The 27,468-nt window shown below is 38.0% G+C and overlaps 2 protein-coding genes across 4 annotated transcripts in view; one reads left to right on the top strand and one right to left on the bottom strand.

The window, feature by feature from the left end:
• Positions 1 to 1,323: 1,323 nt before the first annotated feature.
• LOC119792971 (transmembrane protein 60-like) lies at positions 1,324 to 2,606 on the bottom strand. Its single transcript, XM_038299853.1, has 3 exons — positions 2,431 to 2,606; positions 2,044 to 2,151; positions 1,324 to 1,688 (listed from the first exon to the last, which is right to left on the bottom strand). Exons 2-3 carry the CDS (start codon positions 2,125 to 2,127, stop codon positions 1,371 to 1,373), a joined length of 402 nt encoding a protein of 133 aa, XP_038155781.1. The 5' UTR covers positions 2,128 to 2,151; positions 2,431 to 2,606; the 3' UTR covers positions 1,324 to 1,370.
• Positions 2,607 to 3,798: 1,192 nt separating this feature from the next.
• Positions 3,799 to 27,468, top strand: part of LOC119792965 (protein PHTF2-like) — a 36,506-nt gene continuing 12,836 nt past the window's right edge. For 2 of the 3 annotated variants that reach the window (XM_038299836.1, XM_038299834.1), the window contains exons 1-5: positions 3,799 to 3,992; positions 10,907 to 10,963; positions 21,764 to 21,843; positions 26,270 to 26,326; positions 26,528 to 26,539. In XM_038299836.1, coding sequence (XP_038155764.1) covers positions 21,799 to 21,843; positions 26,270 to 26,326; positions 26,528 to 26,539 — 114 coding nt within the window. In that variant the 5' untranslated portion in view covers positions 3,799 to 3,992; positions 10,907 to 10,963; positions 21,764 to 21,798. The remainder of the gene's footprint in view (positions 3,993 to 10,906; positions 10,964 to 21,763; positions 21,844 to 26,269; positions 26,327 to 26,527; positions 26,540 to 27,468) is intronic. The other variant, XM_038299835.1, reaches the window with a different exon arrangement.

Genomic DNA, 27,468 nt, shown 5'->3' with positions numbered 1-27,468 from the left:
GGAATACTTTATTTCTGAAAAGAAGAGAAAGGGAACGCTTGCGTTACATTCAGTAACCATGAATGTTTTGCATAAAATTACTCAGATTGAAGTACGACAGCTGATAAAAGGATGCATGTATGCTTTGTAATGCTGTTCTTTAGTGTTTTTTTATTAACCTGTCCTATTTATACCGATACGCTTCCAGACTGCATCTCTGATTCAGGAAGTTGACACATCACCTCAAACCAGATTTTTTTTTTTTTTATGTCCATATTTGCTTTTGCGCCAGATGATCTCAGTCGACCTTTAGAGCTTTCTAACTGAAAATCTGGTTTAGAAAGATGAAACTTTGCTGGTGGAGATTCTCAGTCATCCAGGTCATAGTCATTCCAAAAAAAGTTAAAAACAAACCACTAGACTTTGTTTTCCAATTTCCCATCCAGGACGCTTTTCTATTCAAAATGTCTGGAGTAGTGTTGAGCTCCAGGCTTTATAGCAACATCTTCCAACTTAGAAAACAAAGTCCCGTGGTTTGTTTTTAACTTTTTTTTGGAAAGAAAAATGAAGCTACTAAGGATTTTTTTTGTGTGAAGACTGAAACCGCCGTTCCATTTCAGGATATTAACCTGCTGTTAAGTCATAAATATGTTAAGAAGTGTTGTGTAATATTGTTTAAACGTTTGTATGCAGCCTGCTTAACTGCATGTCAGACAGGACAGTTTCCTTTAAAGGGCAGCCTCTCCTCTGGTGGTTCCTCTCTTCAGGCCATTTCAAACACTGTGCTCCCCTGCTCTGGAATATCAATAAGCCACAACAGCAAATTATCAAGTAATAGAAATTAGCCATTTATTAATTACATCACATGCATACAGACTCTATTGGTGTTTGTTTTTCTTTTTTGAGTAAAGTGCAAAAAAAAAAAATGTTGGCACAACATAAACATTTGTACAAGAACATCTAAATAGGACTGAAACCCAGTTCACAAATAAAACAGCTTGTAGAAAGTCTTCAAGTTGGACCAACCCTGCATGCAAAGATGGAATAACAGCCTATGAGATGATATATATATATATAGAGAGTAGAAAAGGGACAATATCAGATGGATTCTAAATGACGGAATTATGCTAGGAGGTTTGCTAAGGAATGAAATTAGAAGTGTGCAGGAATCCACAGCATGTGGAAATCATCTATAACAATACATGCACCCTGAACTGCAGCCTTTCACAAACTATTTAAATATTAAATAATAATGAACATTCGAAATAAAAGTTTACTTTCTCCAGTGTTGGTTTCACAGTTTAACAAACAGTTGCTTTTCCATGAAGAAATTAGAGCCAGTTTTACCCCCGCTACTATAGAAAGTGTTGGGACTACAACATAAGATTGTTTCAAGCCTCTCGTCTTTCAGGAAAAATGTTCACCCCCAGTTCAACCAGTGCGCCCAGCAGCATGGTCCACAGCGGGATGCAGACAAACGTCAGCTTCAAATCGGCCAGTTTCTCCAGTTTGGCGCACAGCGTCAGGCAGAAGCCCAGTTTGAGCAGCATGGCGGTCAGGTACCAGGTGCGCAGACGCAGGTCTGGCGAGCCGTTGCGCGGGTCGTACCCAGGTTTGCAGTGCCCCGCCATCTTGATGGCGAGCATGAGGATGAGGATGCCATCAAAGATCCAGACTGGAAGGAAGATGAGGAACCAGTTCCATTGCACCTGGGGAGAGGAAGAGGAGTTTATTATTAAGGTAATGAATCATTTAGAAGCAGAGGGGAAATTATACAACCCTAAAAAAATAAAGCCAGATATTAAAGAGGTGTGGAGAGCAAAATATACTGTGTTAGAATGTCCTAGTCAAAGTCTAGACCTAAATCTAAGAATCTGAGCTACAATTCAGAATATTTAAAAACTTTAAAACACATTTCTGTCTTCGTATAGCCTAAAATACCTTTAGCTGTAAAGCAGGGGGACATTATTGTCTCAGGGTCTCTATATAAATATTTAAAACTGAAATATTTTTGATAAAAAAATAGGAAAAAAAATCAATGAAGATTGTAAGAAAATGTCATACCTTCCCATCCAGTTTCAGCACCAGCATAATTAGAAACACCAGGGTAAAAACCCAGGTCAGCAGAACCCTCTGAGCCAGAGACATCTCACTGTCCGGACGGCCTCATCACTGCAGACAATCAGCTGTTACTTTATCCATCCAGTGTAAACACGCAGCAAACCATTATGTTACTGATGATCAGAGTAATACTGGTGCTGGGATTGAAAGGACAGGGGATCAAGGTTTGCAGTAGGCTACAGTAATATAAAGCCCGATTGGTACACCATACAAAACTGATTTGATTCAAAATGAAATCGAATTAAAAGAAAATTAAAGCTTTTCATTCATTTTAGGCAGACAATGGCTCTCAGCTAGCTTAGCTTAATGCTTATCGATTGGCTAACTTACGTTAGTGTAGTCCCAGCTCCATGTCAAGCATGTTTTAGTCTCCCTGTACATCAGAAATCGATTATCACAACAGTATTACAGCTTATCATTTACATTATTACGGTTTTTTTCCCGTATACGGGAATATTGGTTCCGTTATTTTCGAGTTTGTCCCGCCCCTCTCAAAAACCCATTGGTTCTTTCTTTTGCATCATGCGTCGGTCGTACGTGCCATAGATATAGAAGACTAGAAGCTAAACACAAAAACAGAGAGCACCAGGCCGTATCTGTATCTAAACGCAACAGTTTTATTCGCATTTATATTTTACCAAATTAAATGATTAAGTCGGTTCGATTGTAACGGGAAAAGATTTTTTTTTTTTTTTATAAACAAAATAGTTGAATAAATACGTTTTTTTAATAAATAAAAACGTGTAATGTTGAGGTTTGGTAATTTTTATAAATCATATTTCATGAATATTTTTTTTACCATACAACTTAATAACGATATTTATATTAATAACTATTTAGTTTAAGAATTTTTGTTTTGAATACGGAAGATTCAAAATAAAAAAGGTCAACTGATTTTTTTTTATTATTATTATTTTATTTCAGTTTGCTATGGGGGGGGAAAGGCAGAATTCTGACTTTAATCTCAGAATTCTGACTTTAATCACAGAATTCTGACTTCAGTATCAGAATTCTAACTCAATATCAGAATTCTGACTTTTTTCCCATATCAAACTGAAATAAAAATTAAAAATCAGTTAACTTTTTTAATTTTTTTCAGTGGACCCGTAAAACACTGGTAAGTTAAGACTAGTTTTGATTAATTTTGGGCTTACCGTGGTTCCTTTTTGGTTTGCAGATATCGTACATTTTTCTTAATGGTTTTTCATTAAAACCATTACGAGGGAAAACGCAATATCGGTTTGTCTGACAAAAAAAAGCTTTTCTTGTTGTTTCTTAAAACAGAAACTATATTTTCTATTTAAATGATCCTTCAGAATTATTACATGTATATTTTAGTTTTTCTTTTTTGTGATAAGACCCAACTTTGCCACTCACAAAATGGCATACGCGCATACACTATCCTTCTACTCTGCGTATGCGTTGGCGTCAAACCGTAAAAGTTTTTAAAAGGCGCACAGTCTGTAGCGAGTTTAAACAGCCACTAGAGGGCGGTAACGTTTTTCCCCTCCTGTTGTTATCCTATTTTTAATTTTACTTACAACTATTTGATGAAAAACAAGCATTTTTTTTTTTAAATTTCATTTTCATTGTTAATATCACTTTCTATCAATCTATAGAATATTTGACTTTCTCATTCTTAGCCGTTGGTTAATTTAAAGCTGATACAAATGTTACTTCACACTCTCACGAAGCTTTACGGTAATATTTTGAAGTGGAGTTTTTAACAGTGTGCGGGTTGAAAGGAGAAAGCTAGCGTTTCAAACATCATCGAGCAGGACTCTCAGCATCTCCTCTAGACAACGGGCAAAGCACGCTACCTGTGAGCGCAATAATTTACCGTCGGATAACACAGAGTTTGGCTCGGGAACGAGGAACGAAGCTTTAAGGAGGTAAGACGGAGCTGCTGGTCGTTTGGAGATGCTATTAAGAACAGCTGTGTGGGCTTTGTGGCTGCCGCCACCGGTGGTTTAGCTAGCACTGTAGCTCGGTTTTTTAGAAGAAGGAGCTTTTTCTGCATTTATAAACTGCTGGAAAACGTCTCTGCGTCGCAATACACGACGGTTAGCCTAAAAAAAATTAGCTGCTTCACACAGAGCTACGAAGGTTACACTGTTTTAACCCTTTATAGGACACTCGGTGAAATCCTTTAAAAATCCACATTTCAAGGTAATAGTGTTATTGGAATCCTGGATAAGACCTTATTACCTTTGTAACATTTTGATGGCAAAATTGAATGTCAGTGTAATAACAAGAAACGCCTACTTGCCCGAATATATTAAGAAAAATAAAAAAATAAGTGCGTCTATAAGAAATTCATGAAAAACACAAAGAAACACATTTTTTTTGGTACAACATAACCTTAGAGGCATTACTGCTGATACTGGCACTTAGAGTTTTTTAGTTTATAAACCTAAATATATTTTTTAACTAGGGTTATTAACTTTTTAACTTTACTTTTGAACTTTTCAATTAGCCTTTTACCTTTTTTAACTTTTCAATTAGCTTTTTACCTTTTTAACTTTTTAATTAGATTTTTACCTTTTTTCCTTGACTTTTTAATCAAAATGTTCCGGTAAGTGAAAGTGGGCTAACTATCTTCACCATCCTCCTGTATTGAAATCAACCGACTGTCCCTTAAAGAAGCTTAACGGCTGTAAACTGGCTGCAGTGAGCAAACTTTAAAGGATTAAGCCAAGATAATTTTAACACATTTCCCGTGTGGTTAATCTCTGCTTTTGCTCGTTTTTTTATTTTCAGCCTGGTACAGGAGATGGATGCCTCACTGATAATAAGTATTTCTTTGTAACTCTACTTTAGTTGTTCTTTGTAAATCAAACCAAGTTAAATAAAAGACCAGTCTTCTCCTTGACTAGAGGTCAGATCATTTTTTGACCTAAAGATTAGGGCTGGGTATTTTTGCCAAAGTGCTGAATCGATTCCGTTTTGATTCATACAGTTATAAATTGATTAATTTGAATTCAATCTGCTTTTACAATGTGTTTCAAAATACTCATGTAATTATTTTTTTCCTGCGATATTAAACACAAAGTGCAAACTTGTAAACCAGACAGTTTAAACTTGAGATGTGAACAAAACGGTCTCAAAAGTTCAAGCTTGTTTGTGAAAAGTGAAAAAGTGAAGCCTCACATGGGAGAGCTGACGTGACACAGCAGACATGCATGAGCTGCATTATCTGCACAAACCGTATTTGCAGCGTTATCTGTAACAACTACAGGGTGTTTGCTGGTCAGCCCCCATTTGTTAATGTCGTCAGTCAACTTATAGGCTATATTTGCAGCTGTCTGGCTTGAAGTCATCTTGGTGGATTGTAGCTGCGAGGTGCCACTCATTATCAATGTAGTGGGAAGTCGCCTTAATGTCAAATATCCAGCACATTATCTTTAGCTGTTTTAACTCCAAAATGGTTCCAGACATCAGACTTCAGTTGGGACAGCTTGTTGAGCGGAGTGTTACTTGAATCGGCATTTGCACATGCCTGATCATTTGAATGTGAACGTCACGTGTCACTATAAAACTAATCGCTCTCATTCCCTACACATCGATTTTGCAAAAATCTAAAGGAATCGATCCAAAATCAATTAAATCGCTTTTTTACCTAGCCCTAATAAAGAACCAGTTTTTCCATCACAAAAAGAAATGAATTTTGTTTCCAATACAAGGAAAAACTATTCTAGGGGATATTTTATTTAGTAGAATTAGTGCTTTCCATATAGATTAAATTTAATGCTTTTGTTTTTAATTTAACACGGGCACAGCGATAAAAGCAATTGCAAGTCAGATTAAGGCATTTATTATCTAAAACCGAGCATCAGAACAGGAAGGGAAGTGGGTTTAAGTGACCTATTATGTCTTGGTTGTTGATGACAAACTGCTGATTTAGAGGGATTTTCGTGCTTAGTTTAATAAATTAGGTGCTTCATTCAGATCTAACCTAAACTCAATATGTAAATATGTTTTTGATGTCCTTGCAGATTTTATCCACAATTCCCAGTTGTACAAATTCTAATTCCTTCTGCACAGGTACACTAGTTGCATATCTGCATGCATGTAGGGAGAGCAGAGTGAAGTCAGTTTAGATGTTTGAATGGTTTGAGCTGATTATTGAAGCTGTTGGGTGGTATGAAGTGGACTGCCACAAGCCTTAACAAGAAATGGAGGTGAATGCATAGAGAAATGTAAAATCTTTATTATACTGTTGCACAGATTTGTTTAATGCATTTAGCCAAAGCTAATATGAGTTATTATAATAAAAAAAAGTCAGTTCCCCTGTGTCTGCTAGGCTCCCAAGTATTTCAAAAATCTATAAAGTCTGTGAAAGATTTGACTTTGTGTCGCCATCTAAAGTGAACAATGAGAGCCGGTAGCTCAAATGTTATCTATACCTGTGAGTCTTTCTCCTCTGAATGCTTCTTTACGAGGTAGAGATCATGTTCTGTAGAGTTCAAGTCAGCAGCTTTACCAGACTTTACTAGCCAACTAAAACATAAAAACCAAAAAATGTCTACAAAACGGACAGCGAAGAGCAGATTGACGATCCAAGAAGAACTCAAGACTAACTTGTCTTAACAGAACAGCAGCACAAACAACGCTGAGCAGTAGGGCTTATCTTGACTTGTTGAACATATTCTCTGGTGTGATAAAACAGCATAGTGACAGTGGGATAAAGCGGCGGTAGTATGACTGTCAGCTCTAAGCACCTAAAACAACATACATACATACAGGGAAAGAAAGAAGGCACAGAGACAATTAATTTAGTTTCTTGCAAGGACAATAGGAAGGAGACTGCGGAGTTTACAATCTCCACCCCGCTCTGCAGTCTTCAGCTTTCTCCTTGCTATTTATTGAAGAAAATGGGATGTCCCTAATTACACCAGCTGAGGTTTAACTAAAGGGAAAGGGAAACAAAAGGATCTTACTTTAAACCTCAGCACATATGTTAAAACAAAGCATGTGGTTGTTTTACAATTGAATTGTTCCAAGAACACATGTTTAGAAGAAACATGTGATAGAGGCTGTTCAGGTCTCTTTTACAACCCAGCATGTGATAGACGATGTTCAGGCCTCCTTCAAAACCCGTCAGTTGCAATACCTTTATCTGGAACAATCTTAAGCAAAAGTTAATAAAAAGATGAATCACACATTATACATCGTAATAGTTCATTAGAACACAACCCATGAAACACAAACGGAGTATAAATCAAATATTTCTAACAATGACGGTCGGGCACTGCTGCTTGTGCTTCAGGACCACAATGACGTTATATATTTAATAAAGCCATAAATTATGTGGTAGTGGAAACACAGATGAGCTCAGCTAAAGCTTTTTTTAGGCTCAATTTAGGCTTGGTTAGAAGAGTCAGTTTTATATTTAAAATCTGTAGTCATTTAGTTTGTTTTGCATATAAAAGTGTTGCAGGTTTGCAGTTTGTCAATAAAAAAGTGAATGGGAGTCGATCACAGCTATTCAAGCCATGACTGCAGGAGAAAAGATCAGCTGCAGGATAATCTGCTGTTGGTAGTAGTTTGAATTCTGGCCAAGAATGTCATTTTTTTTGTCTTCATCCATGCAGTAATTAGTTTAGACATGCACAGAAGTATTGCTTCATGGGACTAGCGTGCTTTGGATTGCTTCTTCAACAGCACTTCATGAAAACTGTTATTAGAAGTGGAGGAGCATAACTGCAACAATGCAAAAACAAGTGTCTGATTTACATAGGGACATTTCAGATGAATATTTGTGGCCTCCGTCCGTTCGCACTTGTTTTAAATTTATTCAAGGGAACCTTTCACGTTAATAAATAAAACAGATCCTAACACCTGTTTACTCAAATCTTTTTGTGCTGACTTATGTTATAAGCATTATATTTGTGTTATACCCATTCTTTTCAGTTCTGTTTGCTTAAATAAAAGTTTTTTTGTAATGTACCAGTAGTGGCTGAACCGTTCAGTTAAAGATGACACAGATTAGATCTGAAAGTCTTTTTTTTTTCTGGTACAAAAACAACAGGGGATGTAATCAGCTGCAGGTCGATCCATTGTTGCAGCTGTCTGGTTTGACAGTTTTCAAACACGTTCTGTGACAAATGAAGTAATTTAGGTAACATGGGTGAGTCTACATTGGAAACATCTGAAGCTGTATCCTGCAGTAGTTCCTGTCTATCAGCATAGCTGTGCAGCAGTTTGTCAGTGTGCACACAGATCAGTCAGTGAATTATTGTGCCTTATTGTTCCCCTGATTGAATTATCCGATTTTTATGTGCATGTGCTGCATTTTAACACAGCCACTGTCCTGCATCCTTTCTTCCCCACCCCCTTTCTATGAAGACTTCTCAAATAATCATTTGTGTTCAGCATGTGTCTGCCTGCAGAGCAGGTTACATCATCAGCTGCAGTAAAGTTACATCACACATAAGGCTTCTGTATCATTTAATGTTGCAGCAATAAGGCAAAGGCCTGCAGGGCACAGCTGGCAATTTAAAGACATGAAAAACATTCTGAGTAGTGAGAATTGATTTAGCTGCTCAGCAAAGGAGCTGGTTTTGTTAGGTTGTGTTGTTAAAAGGAACCACACAGATCTGAGAAAGTTTGTTCTATTTACTGTGGTCAGACGCTTCCTTTGATTAAAAAAATAAAATGAAATAAAAGTAATCTCGACCCGGCTAACCCCAAATTGGTTTGTCCTACACTGGTGACTTTAAAAGCATACGGTATGTGATGCAACAACTTTTGTACAGATAAATCTCATGTTTTAGAACAAAAGATAGCAAGTTTTTTATGATTTAAAGCTGCTGCAAAAGATGTCGCTGAACATGCAACAACTTTGAACATTTTGGGAAGCTTAAAGCACCATGTTTTATATTTCAGCTTATGATGCATTATTTTTTTCAAGGATATCGTAATAATGGCGTTGAATGAAGAGGTAGAAAGTAATCAGTTTACTCCATGGTAAGCTGTAATTATTATTATTTTTTTTCAAAACTGCACTTTAGTTCCCCATGACAACAAAGGTCCTCGTGGAAACACGCTGTTATGTCGCATTAAGGAGAGCAGACGACTTTTATATAAGCTAGTTTTGGCGAACATATTAACATTTTAACTCTGAAAGTTTTAGATCGTTGTGGAATAATAATTAAAGTAGTTTATTTTATCTCTATATTTCTATTTCTGTTTCTTGGTCTTGAATCACATTTTGGTAGCCTGATACACCAGATTAAATGTGTAATTTAGTCTGGCCTCAATCTAATCCTTCAAAAACGGATTCCAAAGCTGAGTCAAATGAGGACTGTTCAATAGTTGTTGTCATCTTCCTTGTTGTGCTTTCTCCAGCGTCGTGCAGCTTTGTCATCATGCCATCAAAACCCCGCCCACTTTGCATCCTAAAATTCAAAACACATCTCTGCGATGTGATTGGCCCGCCAGTTCTAGGGCCTGGGGCATTGATCGAGACTAGACCACTCGCAGGCAAAAATGATTTTGGCCGCTGGCGGGTGTTTTGGTGATTATGATAATTTGAGTTGGACTATAGTTACTTTGCATATCATGTGTATGTCCATGTTCAGTTTTTCTTTTAAATATCTGATATTTGCCAATAGATCAGATATGTTTTTTTAAAGCCCCCATTATCGATTTCAATATCGACTTTAAAAAATCCAATATCAGTCTCAAATATCTTCAACTTTGTGCTTTAAATTTACAAAGTATTTTTTATTTGTTACTTAGATTCAATCCTAAATGTGTATAGGGAATTCTGCTTTTAATTTCCCACCAGTGGAAACATTTGGTCATAGTTTATCTTTGTATTATTGTTCCTCACACTTTAATATGAAATCTATTTCAGAGTTAATGTACGAACCACAGAGTTTAAACCAGAGATTAAACATTGCATCAAGTCAATGAATTCTAAACAGTTAGTTTTCCGCCTGACAGTTTATATTAGCTGCAGGGATGGAGTAAACATGGCAACTGTGGAAAGAAGCAGCTGATATAGCTTCACTCTTTGGGGAAGTGATGTCCTAGTAGCTAGAGCAGTGCGCTTGTGGTCTGAGAAGGTTGCAAGTACCTGGTTCGATCCTCACAGACTGCCACTCTGGGTCCCTTTAGCCCACACTGCTCCCTGGAAGCCACACAAGGGGATGGGTTTAATGGAGAGAGTGAATTTCCCCATTGTGGGACAATAAACTGATTTGAATCTGTCTGAAATTTCTAATCTGGGAAGATCTGACTAGAGGGGAAAAAAAAAAAACCCTAAAGCTTTTCTTTACTTTTGCATGATGCAGAATCGCGTTTGAATTTTTAAGAGGGGAAAAAGGTTGGGGGAAGCTTGATATATCGAGAGTAACATCCGTTTCAACCAATGTCATTTTTAAACATATCGCTTTTAGCTCGATTAGTAGAACTTGGCTGATATTAACAAATATTATTTCCGTTAAGTTGCTGTTTTTGTTTGAGAAGGAAAGGGTGATCGGCCATGTTTGTTCTGTTATGTGACAGTAGCAAAGGATACTGGGTGTTTAACTGAAGCAGAGAAGCGCTGTCAGCAATGTTAGGTTTTTCATGGTGTTGTTTAGATTGGTGCATCCCTATCAAAGGATTATGTTACGGGAAAAAAAAATGCTAATATAGCAAAATGTGCAGGAAAAAGACTCCCCAGGATGCTTTGTACATCGAGGTGTAAATTTGTTTGAAACAGAGGAAACGATGTGATAGTTGACATATTTACTACTAATGCTGTTTTAAATCTCATTCTAAATGTAATTTTCTCTTTTTCTTTTGTTTCCTTAAGCTGCAGCTCTTCTGCTGTGAGGACAAACCACCACTCCGCTCCAAAGCCACACCAGAGGTCAGCCCATGTCTCACTACTCCTCACACTCTTGTTTGTTTTTCTGCTGCTAAGTGTTGAACTGCATCATCTGTTGCTACGTGTTGCCTATTTGCATGGATATGTACACAGAGCCGTTCTGCTTACACATCAACAGCACTTCATGAAAACTGGGCCCTTAGTCTGTAAGAGAGACAGATGGAGAAATAAGAGACTGCGAATTTAGAAAACAGACTTCCTGTTTTGGGAGCACACACAAGGAGCGAAGACAGATCTCTTTTTTTAGCATGTGTGTAGACAAGACTGTGGATCTGGCCTACAGTCAGCAGCAGCAAAGCTTTTTTTTTTTAAAGTTTCAGTTCATCTGCGGTTACTTGGTTCCTGCCCAGAAAACTGCAGCAGTCAGTTTTTTTTGTTTCTAGTTTTACATGACCTTTTTTACACAGCTAGCAGCTTTGCATTCTCCTCTGACTATATTATTGTTTACGATATCTGCAGCAGGGTCAGTCCAGGCCTCTTTGCAAACAATGTTCTGATGCAGCAGGCACACATCAGTTTCTTACAGTTATCTACATTTGATTATTTAGTCTTTTGACCTTTAATCGCTTTCTGGGCTGCAGTCTTGGATTTCCTGTTGGCAGCTCACATACAAACACACGTTCACACATGTGCTCCACCTAGTTAAGACGGAAAGAGATAACCGAGCGTTAAGCACAGCGAGTTAACGGATTTATAAAGGTCATTGTAGAGGACCAGCATAAATAGCCGATTACTGCTATAGCAGCCCAACTTTTAGCTCATAACTTCAATATTACCTTTGGATAGAGCAATAGCCAACTAATACACATAAGATTCGGTAAGTTTGCTCTGCACCCGCTGACTTTCTATTTTACAAACTATTTGTGGCACAGTTTTTTTTTTTCTCCTGTGCTCTACTGAGCTCAAGATGTTGGCTGAAAGAAACTAAGTTTGCATTCAAATCTAATGTAGGAACCAACATAATTTTCATATTAGTTTGTCATACATCAGTGGTACCGATTTGACTAAATCGAACTAAAATGAGTCTCATTGCTTATAAGCAGAGCTAAAACAACTGAAATACTGGTCACTTTTCTGAAAACGGCTCCTCTTACATAAAATAGAACTTAGCAGGAAACGCAAATTAAAGTCCTGTGGGGAAGGAGCCCACAGAGATGAATGATTTAATTCTTTTGAGATAAGTTTCCCTAAGTGTAGACTATTGAAATATGATTGTATTTAGGTCCAAATGCACATTTTGGCTATGGAAAGACTTCCTGGCAACATAATCTATTTCTTTTGGTGATGGAGCAGTGATAGGAATGTGAGTGGAATCTATACAGCCAATTATGCCTGGAAGCCCTAAAATATATTATTGCACACAGAAGTAGGGCTGGGTTTTTACCCTTTACGACGATAACTGGTGCAAATTTATGTCTGTAAATTCGTTAAATAATTCTACCATTTCCCTGAGTGCACTGGTGGCTATTATTCCCTTACCCTTTAAGGTATGTTCACACTGCAGCCTGAAGTGTCCCAAATCCGATATTTTTTTTTTGTTTTGGCCCCCTGGATCTGATCTTTTCATGACAGTCTGAACAACACAGATCCGATTTTTTTTTCCAATGCGAACCAGGCCACTCGGCTATGTGGTCCTGAATCCGATACGAATCAGATCTTTTCAAATGCGACCTGTGCCTGAACGGCCGACCTGAATGTGATTAATACCCGAAAGTGGTCACTCTTCTGCTTCTTGCTATGCAGAAGTAGCAAGAAAAACAGCAACAATGCTAGACGATAAGAGGAGAGTTGTATTTATGTTTAACCATCTTGGAAAGATTGAGTTTTTAAGGTTGGGAAAGATCGCTAGATGTTCTCCAGCACTACCATCCATGTTTACTGCTTGTGACGTCATTGCATCCTCTACTGTGCATGTGGGACACTTAGGTCGTATGAATGCAGTTCACACAGGAGATTGCATACAAGTCGCATATATGTGGAAATGTGTACAGCAACGCAAAAAAAAAAAAAAAAAATTAGATTTCACAAATAAATCAGAATAAAGCATCAAGACGTAACCAAAGCTCTGCAGTAAGTTAGGAATCGCGTAACTCCACCGATCCAGTCAGAAGCGTAAACGAAGAATGCCAAATGAGCCCATTAAAGAATCGTCAAACACAGGTGTAAACAAATTTAAGTCAGTTAATCCTGTGGAGCTGAGCAAGAACAGAGATGAAGCTGAGCGCACAGAAGTGGAGAGCGCGGCAGACATGGTTTGAGTGAAGGTGTGCGAGTTTAAAGGATGCACATTGTTCTCACTGGATGCTTAGCTCGGTGGCACCAAAATTACACCATAGATATAAATAACACAAAATGCAAAGCTTGCGTGAAAACTGTCAGGACTACCCAAAGTAACTCATCCAACAACCACACTGTTGAGTTTAAAGATGTGCAAAAGGCTCCATTACCTTAGTGCAAAAATGTGTGCAAGAGAAGAAACATTTTTCTCCTGTTAAATGAGACTTTGTTGAATGTTTAAACTTGAATGGGCACAATGCTTTAATATTTAATTGGAAGTAATATGTAATGTGATTTATTCATTAAATAAATTATAAATAGATCAGTTGCATTTCCTGCACATGTCTTTTTTTTCTGATAGAGGAGCTGGAGCATTTATCGTGCATTTATCATTATCGAGGTTAAAGGAATAGTACACCCAAAACATGATTAGCCTTCATTTTCTACTCACCCCCATGCTGAACAACACTCTGGAGTACTTTTTTGATATCTCAAATGCATCTGGAGATCTGGGAGGCTTCTTGCTGTCTGCTGACATTCAGGCCCCGTCCACACGAAGTCAAAACGAACACGAAACGCTGATATTTTCCAAAACGTTTGCCGTAAAGACGGAGACGTAAAATAAATGTGAGCGTCCACACGAATGCATGAAAACGCTGCAAAATGTATGCCAGGCCTGTAAGTGGCGCTGTGGTGCCAAAGCAAAAATAAGCGACGAAATGTTGGGCATGCGCACTAATATTTATACATGGTTGCCCTGCGGGTCCATTTTCGTGGTTAAGTCAAATTCAGGTGCTGAACTATGTCGTCGATATTGCTCTGTTCTTCCTGGAGATATTCCAGAAGAATAAGATTCTGTTGTAAGCCCGACAGCAGGGTGAGTAGCATTAGCAGCAACGGCGCCATTGTTGTTGTGATACTGGTCGCGCATGCGTGTTAAGAGGCGACGCTATGACGCATGCGTGTAAAAAAAAAAAAAATGCGGTTAGACCGTAAAGATGGAAACGCGAAAACGGCGTTTCGAAATCTTCCCACTCTGAAGGCTGAATAAAAAAAAGATTGTTTACAGACCCCCGAAACGCCGGCTTCGTGTAGATGAGAGGCAGGTTTGGTGAAAAATTTGTGCTTTTAGGCCAGGGTTCGTCTTCGTGTGGATGGGGCCTCAAATAATGGAGGTCTATGGTGCCCGAGACAGAAAGGTCCATAAAAGTCCACAAAAAACGTGACAATATTCCTCCATACTGCTCGTCCAATGTATTCCAAGTGTCCTGAGTGGGTAGCATCCAGAATTTACTCGAAACGAAGTCATTTAGAATGTTTTTAGAGCATAAACAGTAGTGTATAGGATTTCCTGAAAGCGCGCGCCCGCACGTTCACGACGCTACGGAAACCGGCAGACCAACCAGATGAAAGTGCGCATTCAGCGTCTGCTCTGCCGATAATGCAAGCATAGAAGAAGAAATGTGCTGTTTACCTGTGCAAAGAAAGAAACAACGAAAGAAAAATGTCTGAGGACTTCAGTGTTGAGGAAGAGCATGAGTTCTTTGCCGAGCTGAATGCGCACTTTCATCCGGTTTGGTCTGCCGCGGTTTCCGTAGCGTTGTGAACGTGCGGGCGCGCGCTTTCAGGAAATCCTATACACTACTGTTTATGCTCTAAAAACATTCTAAATGGCTTCGTTTCGAGTAAATTCTGGATGCTACCCACTCAGGACACTTGGAATACATTGGACGAGCAGTATGGAGGAATATTGACACGTTTTTGTGGACTTTTATGGACCTTTCTGCCTCGGGCACCATAGACCTCCATTATTTGAATGTCAGCAGACAGCAAGAAGCCTCCCAGATCTCCAGATGCATTTGAGATATCAAAAAAGTACTCCAGAGTGTTGTTCAGCATGGGGGTGAGTAGAAAATGAAGGCTAATCATGTTTTGGGTGTACTATTCCTTTAAGATGCCTAATTTGTCGTGATATTGGTTTGAGGTCACATCGCCCAGCCCTACTCAGAAGGCAGGATTTCCCTTAGATGTGGAGCTGTTATAGCTGTTGAGGTCAAGGCGACAGCATGTTAAAGCCTTTAGATTTACATATATATTTATCGGTGTGTGTATAGGCAAATAATCATGTTTTTGTTGATTTGTTGTGTATAAAACAGTCATAAATTACCCAGGACTATTACAGACACACCTATTTTCACACATGCACACCCACCACACCCTCGCTCATGGCTCTGAATTGGCTGCAGTGATTACTTTTTTCGGGATGATGGAAAATACCAGTGTCTGGTAGCTCAGTGTGGTATTTCTTTAGCGTGATGATGAGCACACAGGCATTATTGCAAGAGCTCTTAAAGCCAATGGAAAACCACCAACTCCCTGTGGTTTATCTGTTTGTTTTCTCTTTATTTTTAGTCATTATTCATACCCTAGGTCTGGAAGCACACAGACTGCTTGGACACATTCTGGCATTCGCTCCCTTAGCACAAGAAGCTTCATTTAAAGGCTGGCCTACATAATGCAGACTGTCCGATTTGACTGCTCTCTTTGTAAATAGGTCAGCTCAGACAGACAAGTAGTCTGATTTGAGGAGATACAAGGCTGCAGGCTGTGAGAATGTGTGTCTCTGAGTCTTATATAGTTTCCTTGAAGACTGATTTTTTTTTTTGCTAGTAGCATTATTCCCTAAAGTAGAATCATGCATGTAGGATTTAGTTACAAAAGTCTGCCTATTTGGATCATCTAAGCATAATAATGTTCTTTTTTCTGTTCATGATTGTCCTTTAGGGAAAAAAAAAACAAAACAGAATTTTTGGGATCACCAATTTTTAGTTTGGTAAACAAAACATTAGCAAATGATCGTATTATGTTTTCTGCAGGGGTAATTGCCCTGCAAGCACTCACTTAGTGTGATGTGTCAAGCCTTATTAGGCAATCATGGCCGTCTCCACGTTTGTTTTTGTCTGATAACGTGTGTGAATCTGTGGTGGAATCTCAGTAAGGGATAAAAACAGGATTTAAAGGCTTTACATAAAGAGGATCTACCTGTTTTTCTTATCATAGTTACTGTGAGAGAAGGATTTGTGGTCTAAGAGCTGCAGATCTGAGATTTTGTGTCAGACTCCAGTAATAATGGCTGCTACTTAAATGATTGGAGGTGATATACCCATGATTCATTTGATGGGTGACATTTTTGTATTAAAACATGTAATTTAAAAAACGACTACAACAGAGAAATTAAAGAAATTGAAGATATCAAATGACCGACACCTTTTTAGAGTATTTTTCTTTTGCTTCAGTTACAGATAAAGAGAGAGGTGGCAACTGCATACTAGCCATTAGAAAGGGAGACTTCCTTCTTGTTTCTAATGTCTCCAAATCTGTGTTACATCATACATAGAGTCACTAATAAAAGCCTAAAAAAATCAGTGTTTTAACTTTCCATGCATGCTGCATCAACATTGAACAGAAAAAAAAATCTGCATTTAACATGGAGAGTAGTTTCTCTTCTTCCTGCTCTTGAGCTTTACCTTTACACACGTTCCTTACAACGGGCAGGTTTGGGTTTGTGGTTAGCATTTCTCTGAAGCGATACATCTATGACAGATCTAAAGGTGTGTGGTTTGGTAGCTGAACGATGAGCTATGTGATCATGAACTGAGCTCACCCTCTTGGCTGCAGATGGTCACAAAGCTGCCTCGTGAGATAATCTTAAGGGTTTTTTTATTTTTAGCCTATGACGTTGTGTTGCCCCCTCCTTTTTTGGTCCGTGGCACTACTCAAAACAATATTGTTTAGTTCCAGAAAAGGACTGGAAAAAACGAGCCTGTAATCCCGGCTGCACTGATGAGCTTTCACATGCAAAGCAGGACATCTTCACACTGCTGGTGTGGAGCTGTGGGGAAAAGCAGGAAAGACTAAAACCTTTGATTGGTAACTCAATATTATCAAATACTGCTGTCATGTCACTTCCTTCATCATCTCTGTTTTTAAAGAGAAATCTCTTCCTGCTCCGTCAGTCCCTCTGATCTACAACGGCTGCTCTGAGCGCCTCGCCTCACACAGCAGGACAATGCCACAGTTATGTAACGCAAAAATAGACATAAAAAGAGTCACAAAGGGACATAAAGTAGGAAGGAAGAGAAGTTAAGACAGAGTATAGAGGAAAGGATAGTGGCTAACCGCAAAAGCCTCTGGGTTTGATCTCAACAGCTGCTTAATAACCACACCTTCTGCTTATTTACTCCAACCCCCACTGACTGAGGAATGCACCCTCTTGAAAGATCACCTGTGCATCATAGTGCTACATAAGCTGCATTTCAAGCTGATTTTAAAAGGAAACCTTGTGTTGCAGCTAGGGCTGCAACAACGAATCGATAAAATCGATAAAAATCGACTTTTAAAAGCGTTGGCAACGAATTTCATCATCGATTAGTTGTGTCGCGCGATTATTGCGTCATCCGCCGCGCCGTCATCACTGCCTCTTGACTGAAAGAGGAAGAAAAAAAAATGACAGAGCGAGTCAGCTCTGCAGGTGCAGTGTTGCCAACTCAGCGACTTTTCAGACCCCTCCAGCGACTATTTTTCAAAAAAGCGACTAGCGACAAATCTGGCGACTTTTTTCGGTGTCACTGGCAGCTTTTGGAGACTCTTACGTGAAAGCATGTATCATTCCTACTCTGCCGTGGGGCGCCTCCCCCCGCTCCCGCAGGAGTCCCTCTCAGCTCTGCAGTCAGAGCCTCAGCGTCCAGACTGCAAATGAAGCGCGCATGCACCGGGATTGTGCGGCGCAAATTGATCACAATAATTAAAATAGCCTGCGCTTTGTAAAGCGAAAAAAGTGATAACATGCAACTTTTTTCAAAAGAAATTAACATGGCACGGAACCACCATGTTTGTTTGGTTTTAAAGTGGGGAAACGTTACTTTAGTTTCTCAGGTAGCTCATCTGATGCTTTCCTTACCGTGTTAGTAGGTTACAGACAGTGATAAGGTTGGCTACTTATTTTACTTTTAATTTCATTTGAATTAACTTAAGCAGCGTTTACAATTACTTTATAAATAAATTAACTTGCAAATTATGAGGGCAAGGCTTTTAAAGTTTAAATCTTCTGGTGAAGATAAAGTAAAGAAGATCCTGCAATTTATGGAAGTAAAGCAGAATAAAATCCAGCAAGATCAGTAATATGTCAATTAATTATCTGCCACATTCCCATGTAAATTGGAGTCTTTGGAGGATGTGTTTTTTAGCACCCCTAGTTCTCTCATTTTTATTCCAAATACAATTTATAATTTGAATCACAGGGCTATTTTTATCTCTATGGTTCAGTATTTTCTCAAGTAGCAACTTTAACTGCTATACTTTCCTGTCTTAAAAGGCAGCCCTCTTCTAGTCTAAAAAAACTCATTTGTTGAAATGGGGGGGCCTATTGTTTGAACCCCTTAGGGGCTTTTAAAAACAAAAATGTATTTTTTTGCGCTTTATGAAACAAAGTACCCTATATTTTGTGGATGTACAGCTACATTTCTCATGTAAGTTTGCGTAGTTTTAACACAAACATTTATTTTTCATATTGCACCAGTACAGTTAATGAGCAACCTGTACTTATGTGCTTGTTTGTTCTGTCTAAAATGTTTATTTTGGAATAAAGAGGTTAATATAAAAAATATTTTTTGTCCGATTCATCGATTAATCGAAAAAATAATCGTCCGATTCATCGATTTTTAAAATAATCGTTAGTTTCAGCCCTAGTTGCAGCAGTGATGATGGATTCTTTATTTTTACTAATGATTTTGAAGTTTAGTTTTTCTGTTTTTCGTTTTTAATTTCAGCCTTTAACACAGGAGCTATAATCTATTGCTGTAATAGGCCTGTGGAAAAAAATCCTGTTTATTAAGTAAGAACTGATAATCTGGGGATTACCTTTATTTTTTGAGGAGTGCTTAATATGGCTGCATAAGCATTATATATCTGTGTAAAAATTGTTTAGTTTTGTAAAAACACAAACCTTTGAATATATCACCAAAAGTAAAGTATTTTACAAAGGTTTCCTTCTGTTTACAAATAAAATTCTGTTATGTGACCTGAAAGTTCATGTGTTCAACAGTGTAGCCATCAGTAGATTGATGTCTGAGGTCCTGCTTTGGCAGTCGAACACACAGTCGAGCACCTTTCCCAGGTTTAGGTCACTTATAATAGACTTATACTTATAATAGACTAGTAACCAATTATTTGACCAGCGGCCATGTGGTGCATGTGAGTGGTCTAGCCTCGATCAATGCCCCAGGCCCTGGAACTGGTGGGCCAATCACAACGCAGAGATGTGTTTTGAATTTCTGGATGCTAAACAGTCGGGGTTTTGAGGGCGGGACGACAAAGCTGCGTGACGCTGGAGAAAGCACAAGGAAGATGGCAACAACTATTGAACAGTAGCAGCTTTCAATGGAGCGCTCCATTAAAAGTTAAGTTCTCTTTTCTGTTGCTGTTGTTCAATAAAAGTAAGTTTTTAAGATCATTTGAGGCGAGAATATTATACTTTAAAGCGTCACTATATGGTCCATTTACCAATTTTAATGTGTAATTAAAAAAACTGTTTCCGAAGAACTCCAAGGCTAACGGCAGCCCGTTTTAAGCGGCCCCCTTTTGGCATATTTGTGTATGAAGGACCACTGCCTCTGATGGTGATTTTTGATTCAGCTTTGGAATCAGTTTTGGAAGGATTAGACTTGGGGTTTTCGTTGAAACGTGGACAGGAAGAGGCTGTACGCTCTTTCATTTTTAAGAAAGACGCATTCATTGTCTTACTGTCAGGCTGTTTCTTTACACTCCCCCACCAGCTTTCTGTCACGCTTACTATGTCACAGTCAGTTCAGCTCATTGGTCAGAGCGTTGGCCAATAGGCACAGACAGTGGTTTGAAAGACAACGGGTTGTTCTCATCAACAATCTCCCGATGTCTTATTCATCGGCACCAGGCTATATTACACATTTAATCTCACATTTAGTCTGGTTTATCAGGATATACTTATCGCACTCTGTGGTTATAAAGCTGGAGATTTACATGCCCATTAAAATCTATTTAGTTGGAGATATCAAATAGCATGTCACGATTCTTATTCAGTCCTCAAGTTGCGTCCCCATCGAACATTTATTTGTACTAATATCAGCTCAGTACAACTCAAAAATGATTTGATCAGGCAACATTTCAATCAAAAACATTTCTAATTATACAAAGATATGATAATAGAAAACCTGCAACAGGTTATAGTTTCATTGTTTACTATGGGATCATCAGAGAATTAGTTTTTAGTTGTAATGATGGTTGTTTGTTTTTTTTTAGTTTTATGGATTTCATGAAATCAAAGGGAAAAGGATGATGAGGTTGATTGTATGATTAAAACCTGAAGTTTTATTTACTATCTATATCACCCTTTCCTGTCATTATTACCTGATCTGCATTATTTTTATTATTCTGTGCTGCTGTTTTTCGTGTGTTTTATTAGTTTTCTTGACAACAGCTTTGTTAGTAAATATTTGTGACTTGATGTCTTAAAAAAATAACTACTAGTTTTATTCATAATTTGGCTTAGGTCACTTAAAAGCTAGGTTAGCATTAGCATGTTTGTTCTCTGTTTTGGTAAGGTTTGTTGATCTCATATAAAGTTCTTATGTGCTTCTTATGATTGCTTTTGGAAAAATCTTCTTTCTAATTAGCAAAACTTTGAGCTTTTCTTTAAACGTAATGTTTACCAACTAGTGTTTCGGCTGCTCTCTGTGCATGGGCAGCAATAGCTGCACTTTCGCTGTTAACGTCATTGAAAACAGATTTGTTAGGTGGAGAAAATAAGGAGCACAGACTGTAATATTGTATTGCAAGCAGCGCACACAAAAATAGAACATGATATTTAGAAAAACTAGCTTTGCAAATTGCAGGTGGAAAGCTCAGTGGGGGTGCACAGGGCCTAAAATTACAGACAGACCAGCGACACAGGCTGTTTTCTCTCGGGAAATTTTTCAATTTTCTTCCATACTTGCAAATGAAATGGAATCAAGCTGTACTTAAAAAAAATTACTATTTAGTTCATGCTTTAAAAAAAAAATAATAATCAGTCAAATAACTTGTTAACTGATTTCTATGTCATCAGCTTATCTGTTTTTAGCTCCTTTCAGCGTTTCGGGGTTGGCCATTTGCTTAGTGGCGTGGTTACTTATACAATAGGTTAAAAGGAATGTTTTATATTGCTGATCACGATACTCTGGATAATCCTGTGACTCTACGCTGTTTAGACTTTGTTTTCAACCTCAGTTCTAAGAAAGATGGGAGGTGCTGAGGGGAAACAACGTTGCACCGTTTTTCCTTTAAGCTAAAAGTGCAAGGGTGTGTGTTCTTCTTTTTTTAGATCTTGGGACACACCTTCTCACCAGGTGTAGATCTCAGCTGTCCTCTCTGCCTCCTCATTACTTTGTCACTCACTCTGCCGTCGTCTTGTGTCTCTCTCTCTGTTTGCAGTCTTAAGATGCCCTAGGCTGGAGAAGGAAATGTAAATGGCTTCCAAAGTAAAAGATGCTGTTGTTTGGTACCAGAAAAAGGTAAGAGGTGTTTTGTTTGTTTTTGCTCAACTATGCTTTCTTATCCAGAAGTAGAGAAATTTTTTTATCTTGAATTAGTTTTGTATTTTATTACAAATCTGCAGACCAAGGATGAGGTTTAAAAACATTTTCACATTTAGTAAAGGAAATCTGCTGTTCAAGGGAGATTTGCGTCACAAATCTATCCTCCACAAAGCTGTGGTGTCTCTGCCCAGAAGTCATTTGGGTAAAACAATATGCTTTATTTTTGGACCATGGCTGATTATCTGAATATGATTTGGATTTCCGGATTCTCGTCTCTCTTGCATCTGCATTCATGCGAAAAGCCAAAATGTTTCAGGCAGTCCAGCTCAGCCTGACTCCGGCCGGTGTTGTATGTCCACTTATTCCATGGTCTCAGATATCTGATATTCTTCTGGACTCATGCACCGCTCTTCCTGCAGCTCTCAGCTTACACTCTCATCTGCATCTCTGTCTCTAAAGCTTCATCCCTCTCTGCCTGCTTTTACTCTGAAACTTCTGCTCCGTCTTCCACCCTTCCCTCCTCTCCGAGGTCCTGTTTACAGTTGGCAGACGTACATTTTCCAACCACACAAACAAAACATGACGCACAACTTCTAGACCTTCATCAAAGGTGTAGAGATGCAAGGTGGTGCATGAAACAAGTTCTGTTTTATAGCTTCAATTTTGTTTGTCTTAATATAATTTTCAGGATATCGTTTAAAGTCGAGCTCTTAATTTGGATCGAGTTGCAGAAGATTTATGTCAAACTAAGCTTGTCTGGGCAGAAGCATCACTAGTGACGGCAGCCGCTGAGTCAGGGATGAATACACCTTTTTAAAGAGTAGTATCACCTGTTGTCAGGGCGTTTGTTTCTTAGATGTGAATCAGATTAGTTACTTCCAGTCTTCCCCTCCTTGGACACATGAATAAAATTCAAACAAAAGCTTGTTTGTAGATCAAAGACGTCACACTTAGCTGCTATCTGCTGTGATGGGAAAATGTTGAAAAGTATAGATTGGCATCCAGTTTTTCTTTTTTTAATCCTGCAGAGACAGGAAGAGAATCTGAGTGAGAGGGCTGAAACTCTGCCAAGTTATTATAAACTCAGTGAGATAAACTTAACATGATCGCCATGAAAAAATATTTCAGATTCAAAGTTTCAACCACAAGCACTCCTTTAGGCACACTGACACTATATCTGTCTAATTATATGACGCTCTTTTTCTAAAATGCACTTGAAGAGTTCATTTGCAAAAATTAGCTGAGGTATGTAAATTTAACCTTAAAAAACAGAGTTATCTGTTTTTGCAAATGAACTCTTCATGTTTAGCTGATTGTCATTCGTAGAACAATTAACATCTTCCACAAACTTCGCCTTTTGTCTTGTTGATAGTAAAATTAGTTTGGTGATATAAAACATGTTCATGTTATAATTAAGCAGAACCAGAGCAAATCTTTGAGGGAGCAAAAATAGTTTTACATTACTTTTAGTGCTGCAGCTAACGATTGTTTGCAATTCGAATAATCTGTTGATTATTTTTTGATTAAGTGATTAATAAAAAAATGGCCAAAGGGTCCTTAAAGAAGACTTTTTACAAAATCAAACCAGGTGAAACCAAAACTTTTCCATTTGAGAGCATATTGACATATTGACATATGAAAAAGTTTTCATCTTAAATGCAATTTTTATATATATATATATATATATATATATATATATATATATATATATATATATATATATATATATATATATATATATATATATATATATATTATTTTTTTTTTTCTTTACAATTTTTGTCACTCTGTCAGCTAAAGGCATATATTACAGGCTCTAAACTCCAGTTAGCAATCGATCACTAAATTAGTTGTTGATTATTTCAGTAATCCATTAATCACGATTAATCCAATTAATTGTCTCAGCCCTAGTTTCATTATACCTTTATGACAGACCTATGCCTGAAAGGAAGTTTTAATGGATTTTTCTCAGAGCTCACTTAGACTTCATAAGAAAAATGCATTAATCTTTTTGGGGTTTGGTGGCAACTATTAACAACAACTTTAAATGATTGAATGAAGGACCCCCAGCTCAGTGTATCATCCTGCAGGAACTGTGCATGATGAATTATTTAACCGTTCCTTCTTACTGCCTAGAGCTCCTGAAACCAAACCAGATTCACACAAGTACCGATTTATCTGAGTTTTCCACTAGTTCACCAAATAAATCCGCCCCTGCTGAGGTAGATTTTCTTTATTAGTCTGTAACCTGCAGGGTCCAGACATCTGAATAGCTAAATCAAAGATGCCGGAATACTGGTGTTTTTGATTCAGCTATGCATGTGAGTCAAACTTTTACCTTGGAAAATAATGTTTGTGGTTCATTTTCTGTTGCAGACTGACTCTCTCACCTGCAGCTCTTTAGTCAGTTCTCTGCAGGAATGAGTCACTGTGTATTTCTGACTCTGTCTGGACGCAGACTGCAAATAGACTCAGACTGTTATGTTGAGCTTGTGTTTTTTTTTTCTTCCTGACTGCAGAGCTGAGTTAAGCCCAGATCATAGCGGCGAGACAGCCGCTCTGATTCTGCTCGGTGTCTGAGTCTGTGCAACAAAACTGTCAAACCATTTTTACTTTATATTTGAGCCTGATTGTGAGCATTTTGATTAAAACAAAAAAATATATGAATCAAGGACATATCACCATTTATAGCTGAGTTATTATTAACCGTCTGATGAATTTAGAGTTAGGGGAGAGAAGCTGAGTAGTTTTTCAGTCTGTAGGCAACAGATTTAAATGTTAATGGTGTTATATAATTGCAAAGTGTTGGCGTGAAGAATCCAGTGGGATGTTTTTGGAGGATTTTTTATATTTAGACCAGGGGAGAACATTTCTACTTATCTTATCTAATGTTTTAGATGGTTTCTGGTGTATTCCACCAACACAGTGTTACACACCCAATCTATGAAAGATCCTCGTATATAAAAGTAGAAAAAGATATTAGAGATAAGTTTTTCTACATTCTCCAAATCTTCCTAATATTTGTGTTTAGTTTAACTCCTAAATTATGCAAAAAGGTGTTATTCTGAGACCTGACGTTTTGATTGTTGGATGAATTTTAGCATCATGTAGTGGTTAGTTAGCCAGGATTAAAGTGATCTGAAGAGCTTCCTTTATTTATGTTCTTTCTGACACTGTGGCCTTATGAAAACTGGATGATGTTTCTTCTTCCTGTTTTATAAGATTTAATTAGACCCACAGCTCTTTAGATAAGATGCTGTTATGGCCATACTGAACAGAGGAAGAGGTGTTAATAAGAAACCACACGCTGTCAGACTGGGTTCACTGATCTACAAGCTTTTTTCTTTTTGTCTTTAGAGCTTAAAACTAAAAATTTTTACTTGTTTAGTGTTTCAGGAAACCCTTCAAATGAATGAACCATAGCCAGCGAATATTTTAATAACAAAATGCAGCCAACCAAAGAAAAGCTCCACATTATTAAAAATCCTTTACTCAATGGCTTTTTTTTTTTTACTCTCCTACGCGTCTTTTTTTTTCTCTATTTGACTGTAGATGCTTCAGTACAAACACATAACATATGGTTGTTGCTCAATTTGTTTGAGGGAGGCATCATTTCCTCTATTTCACGTGTTGACTGAAGAGTTCATCTACTCAGTGGAAATATGGTTTAAAACCTTTGATAAAATACTATAAAGGTACATCGACGATATAAAAAGATCAAAATGCAAATTGAGGCACAAAATGAGTCTGTGATCTTATTTGTGTTGCCGACGCCATGAGACGTTTGGTCTGAAGGTCATATTGACACACAGTGCATATACTCATAAAACCTGTATGCCAAATTATTAATTGTGCACAAAACTGTCCACACATAATGATATCTCTGCCGTGTAAAGAGATCAAGTGAAAAATATGTTATTGATCCCAAAGAGAAATGAAACGTTGGAACTCTTGGAGGTTTTAAGGCCAATTTATTCTTCTGACGCATAGCCTCTGCGACTGTCAAATCGGTCTATGTACGTGACCGCGCCCCCCCACGCAGAGAATCTGCAATCATAGTTGCACACCTCAAAAAAAATCCTGACTATGCGTCGGACGGTTGATATGTTAGAGCTTTACTCTGTTCTCCATACAGCCAGAGAAACCGTTGGGCGTTTAATTAAATTTATTTCTAAATGTTGGTCTGCAGAATTGAAAATTTTAACCCTTTTGAACCTTTTTAATTACCTTTGGTGAACCTGAAAACTCTTAACCAGTCCAATTTTTCCAAAAGGAAAATACATTTTTTTCTGTGAATATTATTTGTTTGTTTTTGAAGTGCAATTTGGAGATAAGTTTGCTTTATATCTGGTTTCTTTAAAACGTTCTTCCTTGTGACTCTCAGCCATATTTATCTTTGCAGATTGGAGCCTATGACCAGCAGATATGGGAGAAATCAGTGGAGCAAAGAGAAATAAAGGTCTGTTGCTTCTGTTTGTTTTATTTCTATTTGTCTTCTGTCATCCTTTGCTTTGTTTTCTCTTCAGTTTCTCCTCTTGTGTGCAGTTTTATTTCTCTCCCCTCTGACTCTGTACCATCAGCTCTTTTCCACTGCTTTTCTTTTAATCTCTTTGGTCTCTATCCACCTCCTGTGTCCATCTTTTCCACCTCCTCTCTACAGTTTATTTCTCTGGTGAGTATGCAGCGGGGTGGACGGTCCTCTTGTGTCCCACCGTGCATGTCCTATCTCCCACGCCGTAGATTCTTAGTTTGTGGTTTGACTTGAGCTGCAGTGTTACAAACTAACCCAGCCTGCATTTTTAATTGACAAGTTATAACCGGCTGCAGGGAGGTTTAAATGCAGCTGGAGTTGTCTGGGTGGGACCACAGCATGAGTCATGAAATCAGGGAAGCATTAGGAATAAACATCTGCCATTTTTATCCTACAACCAAAACTTTTTTTTTATTTATTTTTTTTTTTACTGCAAGTTATTATCCTGGTTTTTCTATGTTTCACTCCAGCAAAGTTAAACAATAATTTATTAAAACAGAGGACAGATCAAGTTGTAGAGGAGCAGTAGTGTAAATGATTTACCAGCAAGGCTTGAAGCTGCCCTATAGTCCTGCTATCACTTATTGACTGATGGTGCACTCTAAACAAGTTATTCTGATCCGTAATAGCAGGAATCTGGCTCCTTTTGTGTGTTTGTGTAATTCAAACTGGGCTTTAGCAGAAGTTAGTATCATGGTGTCGGGTTAAAGGCCTGGGCTCCTGGGTTATGAGAGAACCTTGTTTCTCTCTGAAATCAATTATTCCATCACATTACAACCACAAACTTCATGGTTTTGTTTTATGTTTTTGTTTGTTTTCCGGAGTTTGACAAGGCCATTTTGCCATTATCAGGTTTTAAAGTAATGATCAGGATCACTTCCATCTATCTGTCAGCTCTGACATGCATCCCCACAGCATAATGCTGTCAACATCGTGTTTCACTTAAGGGGCGGTGTTTCTGCTGTAATGAGATCTACTGGTTTGTTTTTACTATGCAGCCAAACATTAATCTTTGGTCTCATCTGACCAGTACAGCTTCCTCCTCATGTCCGATATGCCCGTACATGGCT

Source organism: Cyprinodon tularosa, unplaced genomic scaffold, assembly GCF_016077235.1.
Source record: "Cyprinodon tularosa strain WSP-4 unplaced genomic scaffold, ASM1607723v1 ctg437, whole genome shotgun sequence".
NCBI classification, from domain to species: Eukaryota; Metazoa; Chordata; class Actinopteri; order Cyprinodontiformes; family Cyprinodontidae; genus Cyprinodon; species Cyprinodon tularosa.
This window is presented reverse-complemented; position numbering and strand designations above follow the sequence as displayed.

What these genes read in the sequence shown, in the direction of transcription:
- LOC119792971 (XM_038299853.1), bottom strand. Translation starts at nt 2,127, where the DNA reads ATGTCTCTGGCTCAGAGGGTTCTGCTGACCTGGGTTTTTACCCTGGTG. An exon ending in TGCTGAAACTGGATGGGAAG is followed by an intron (nt 1,689 to 2,043) that starts GTATGACATTTT and finishes TCCTCTCCCCAG; the next exon opens with GTGCAATGGAACTGGTTCCT.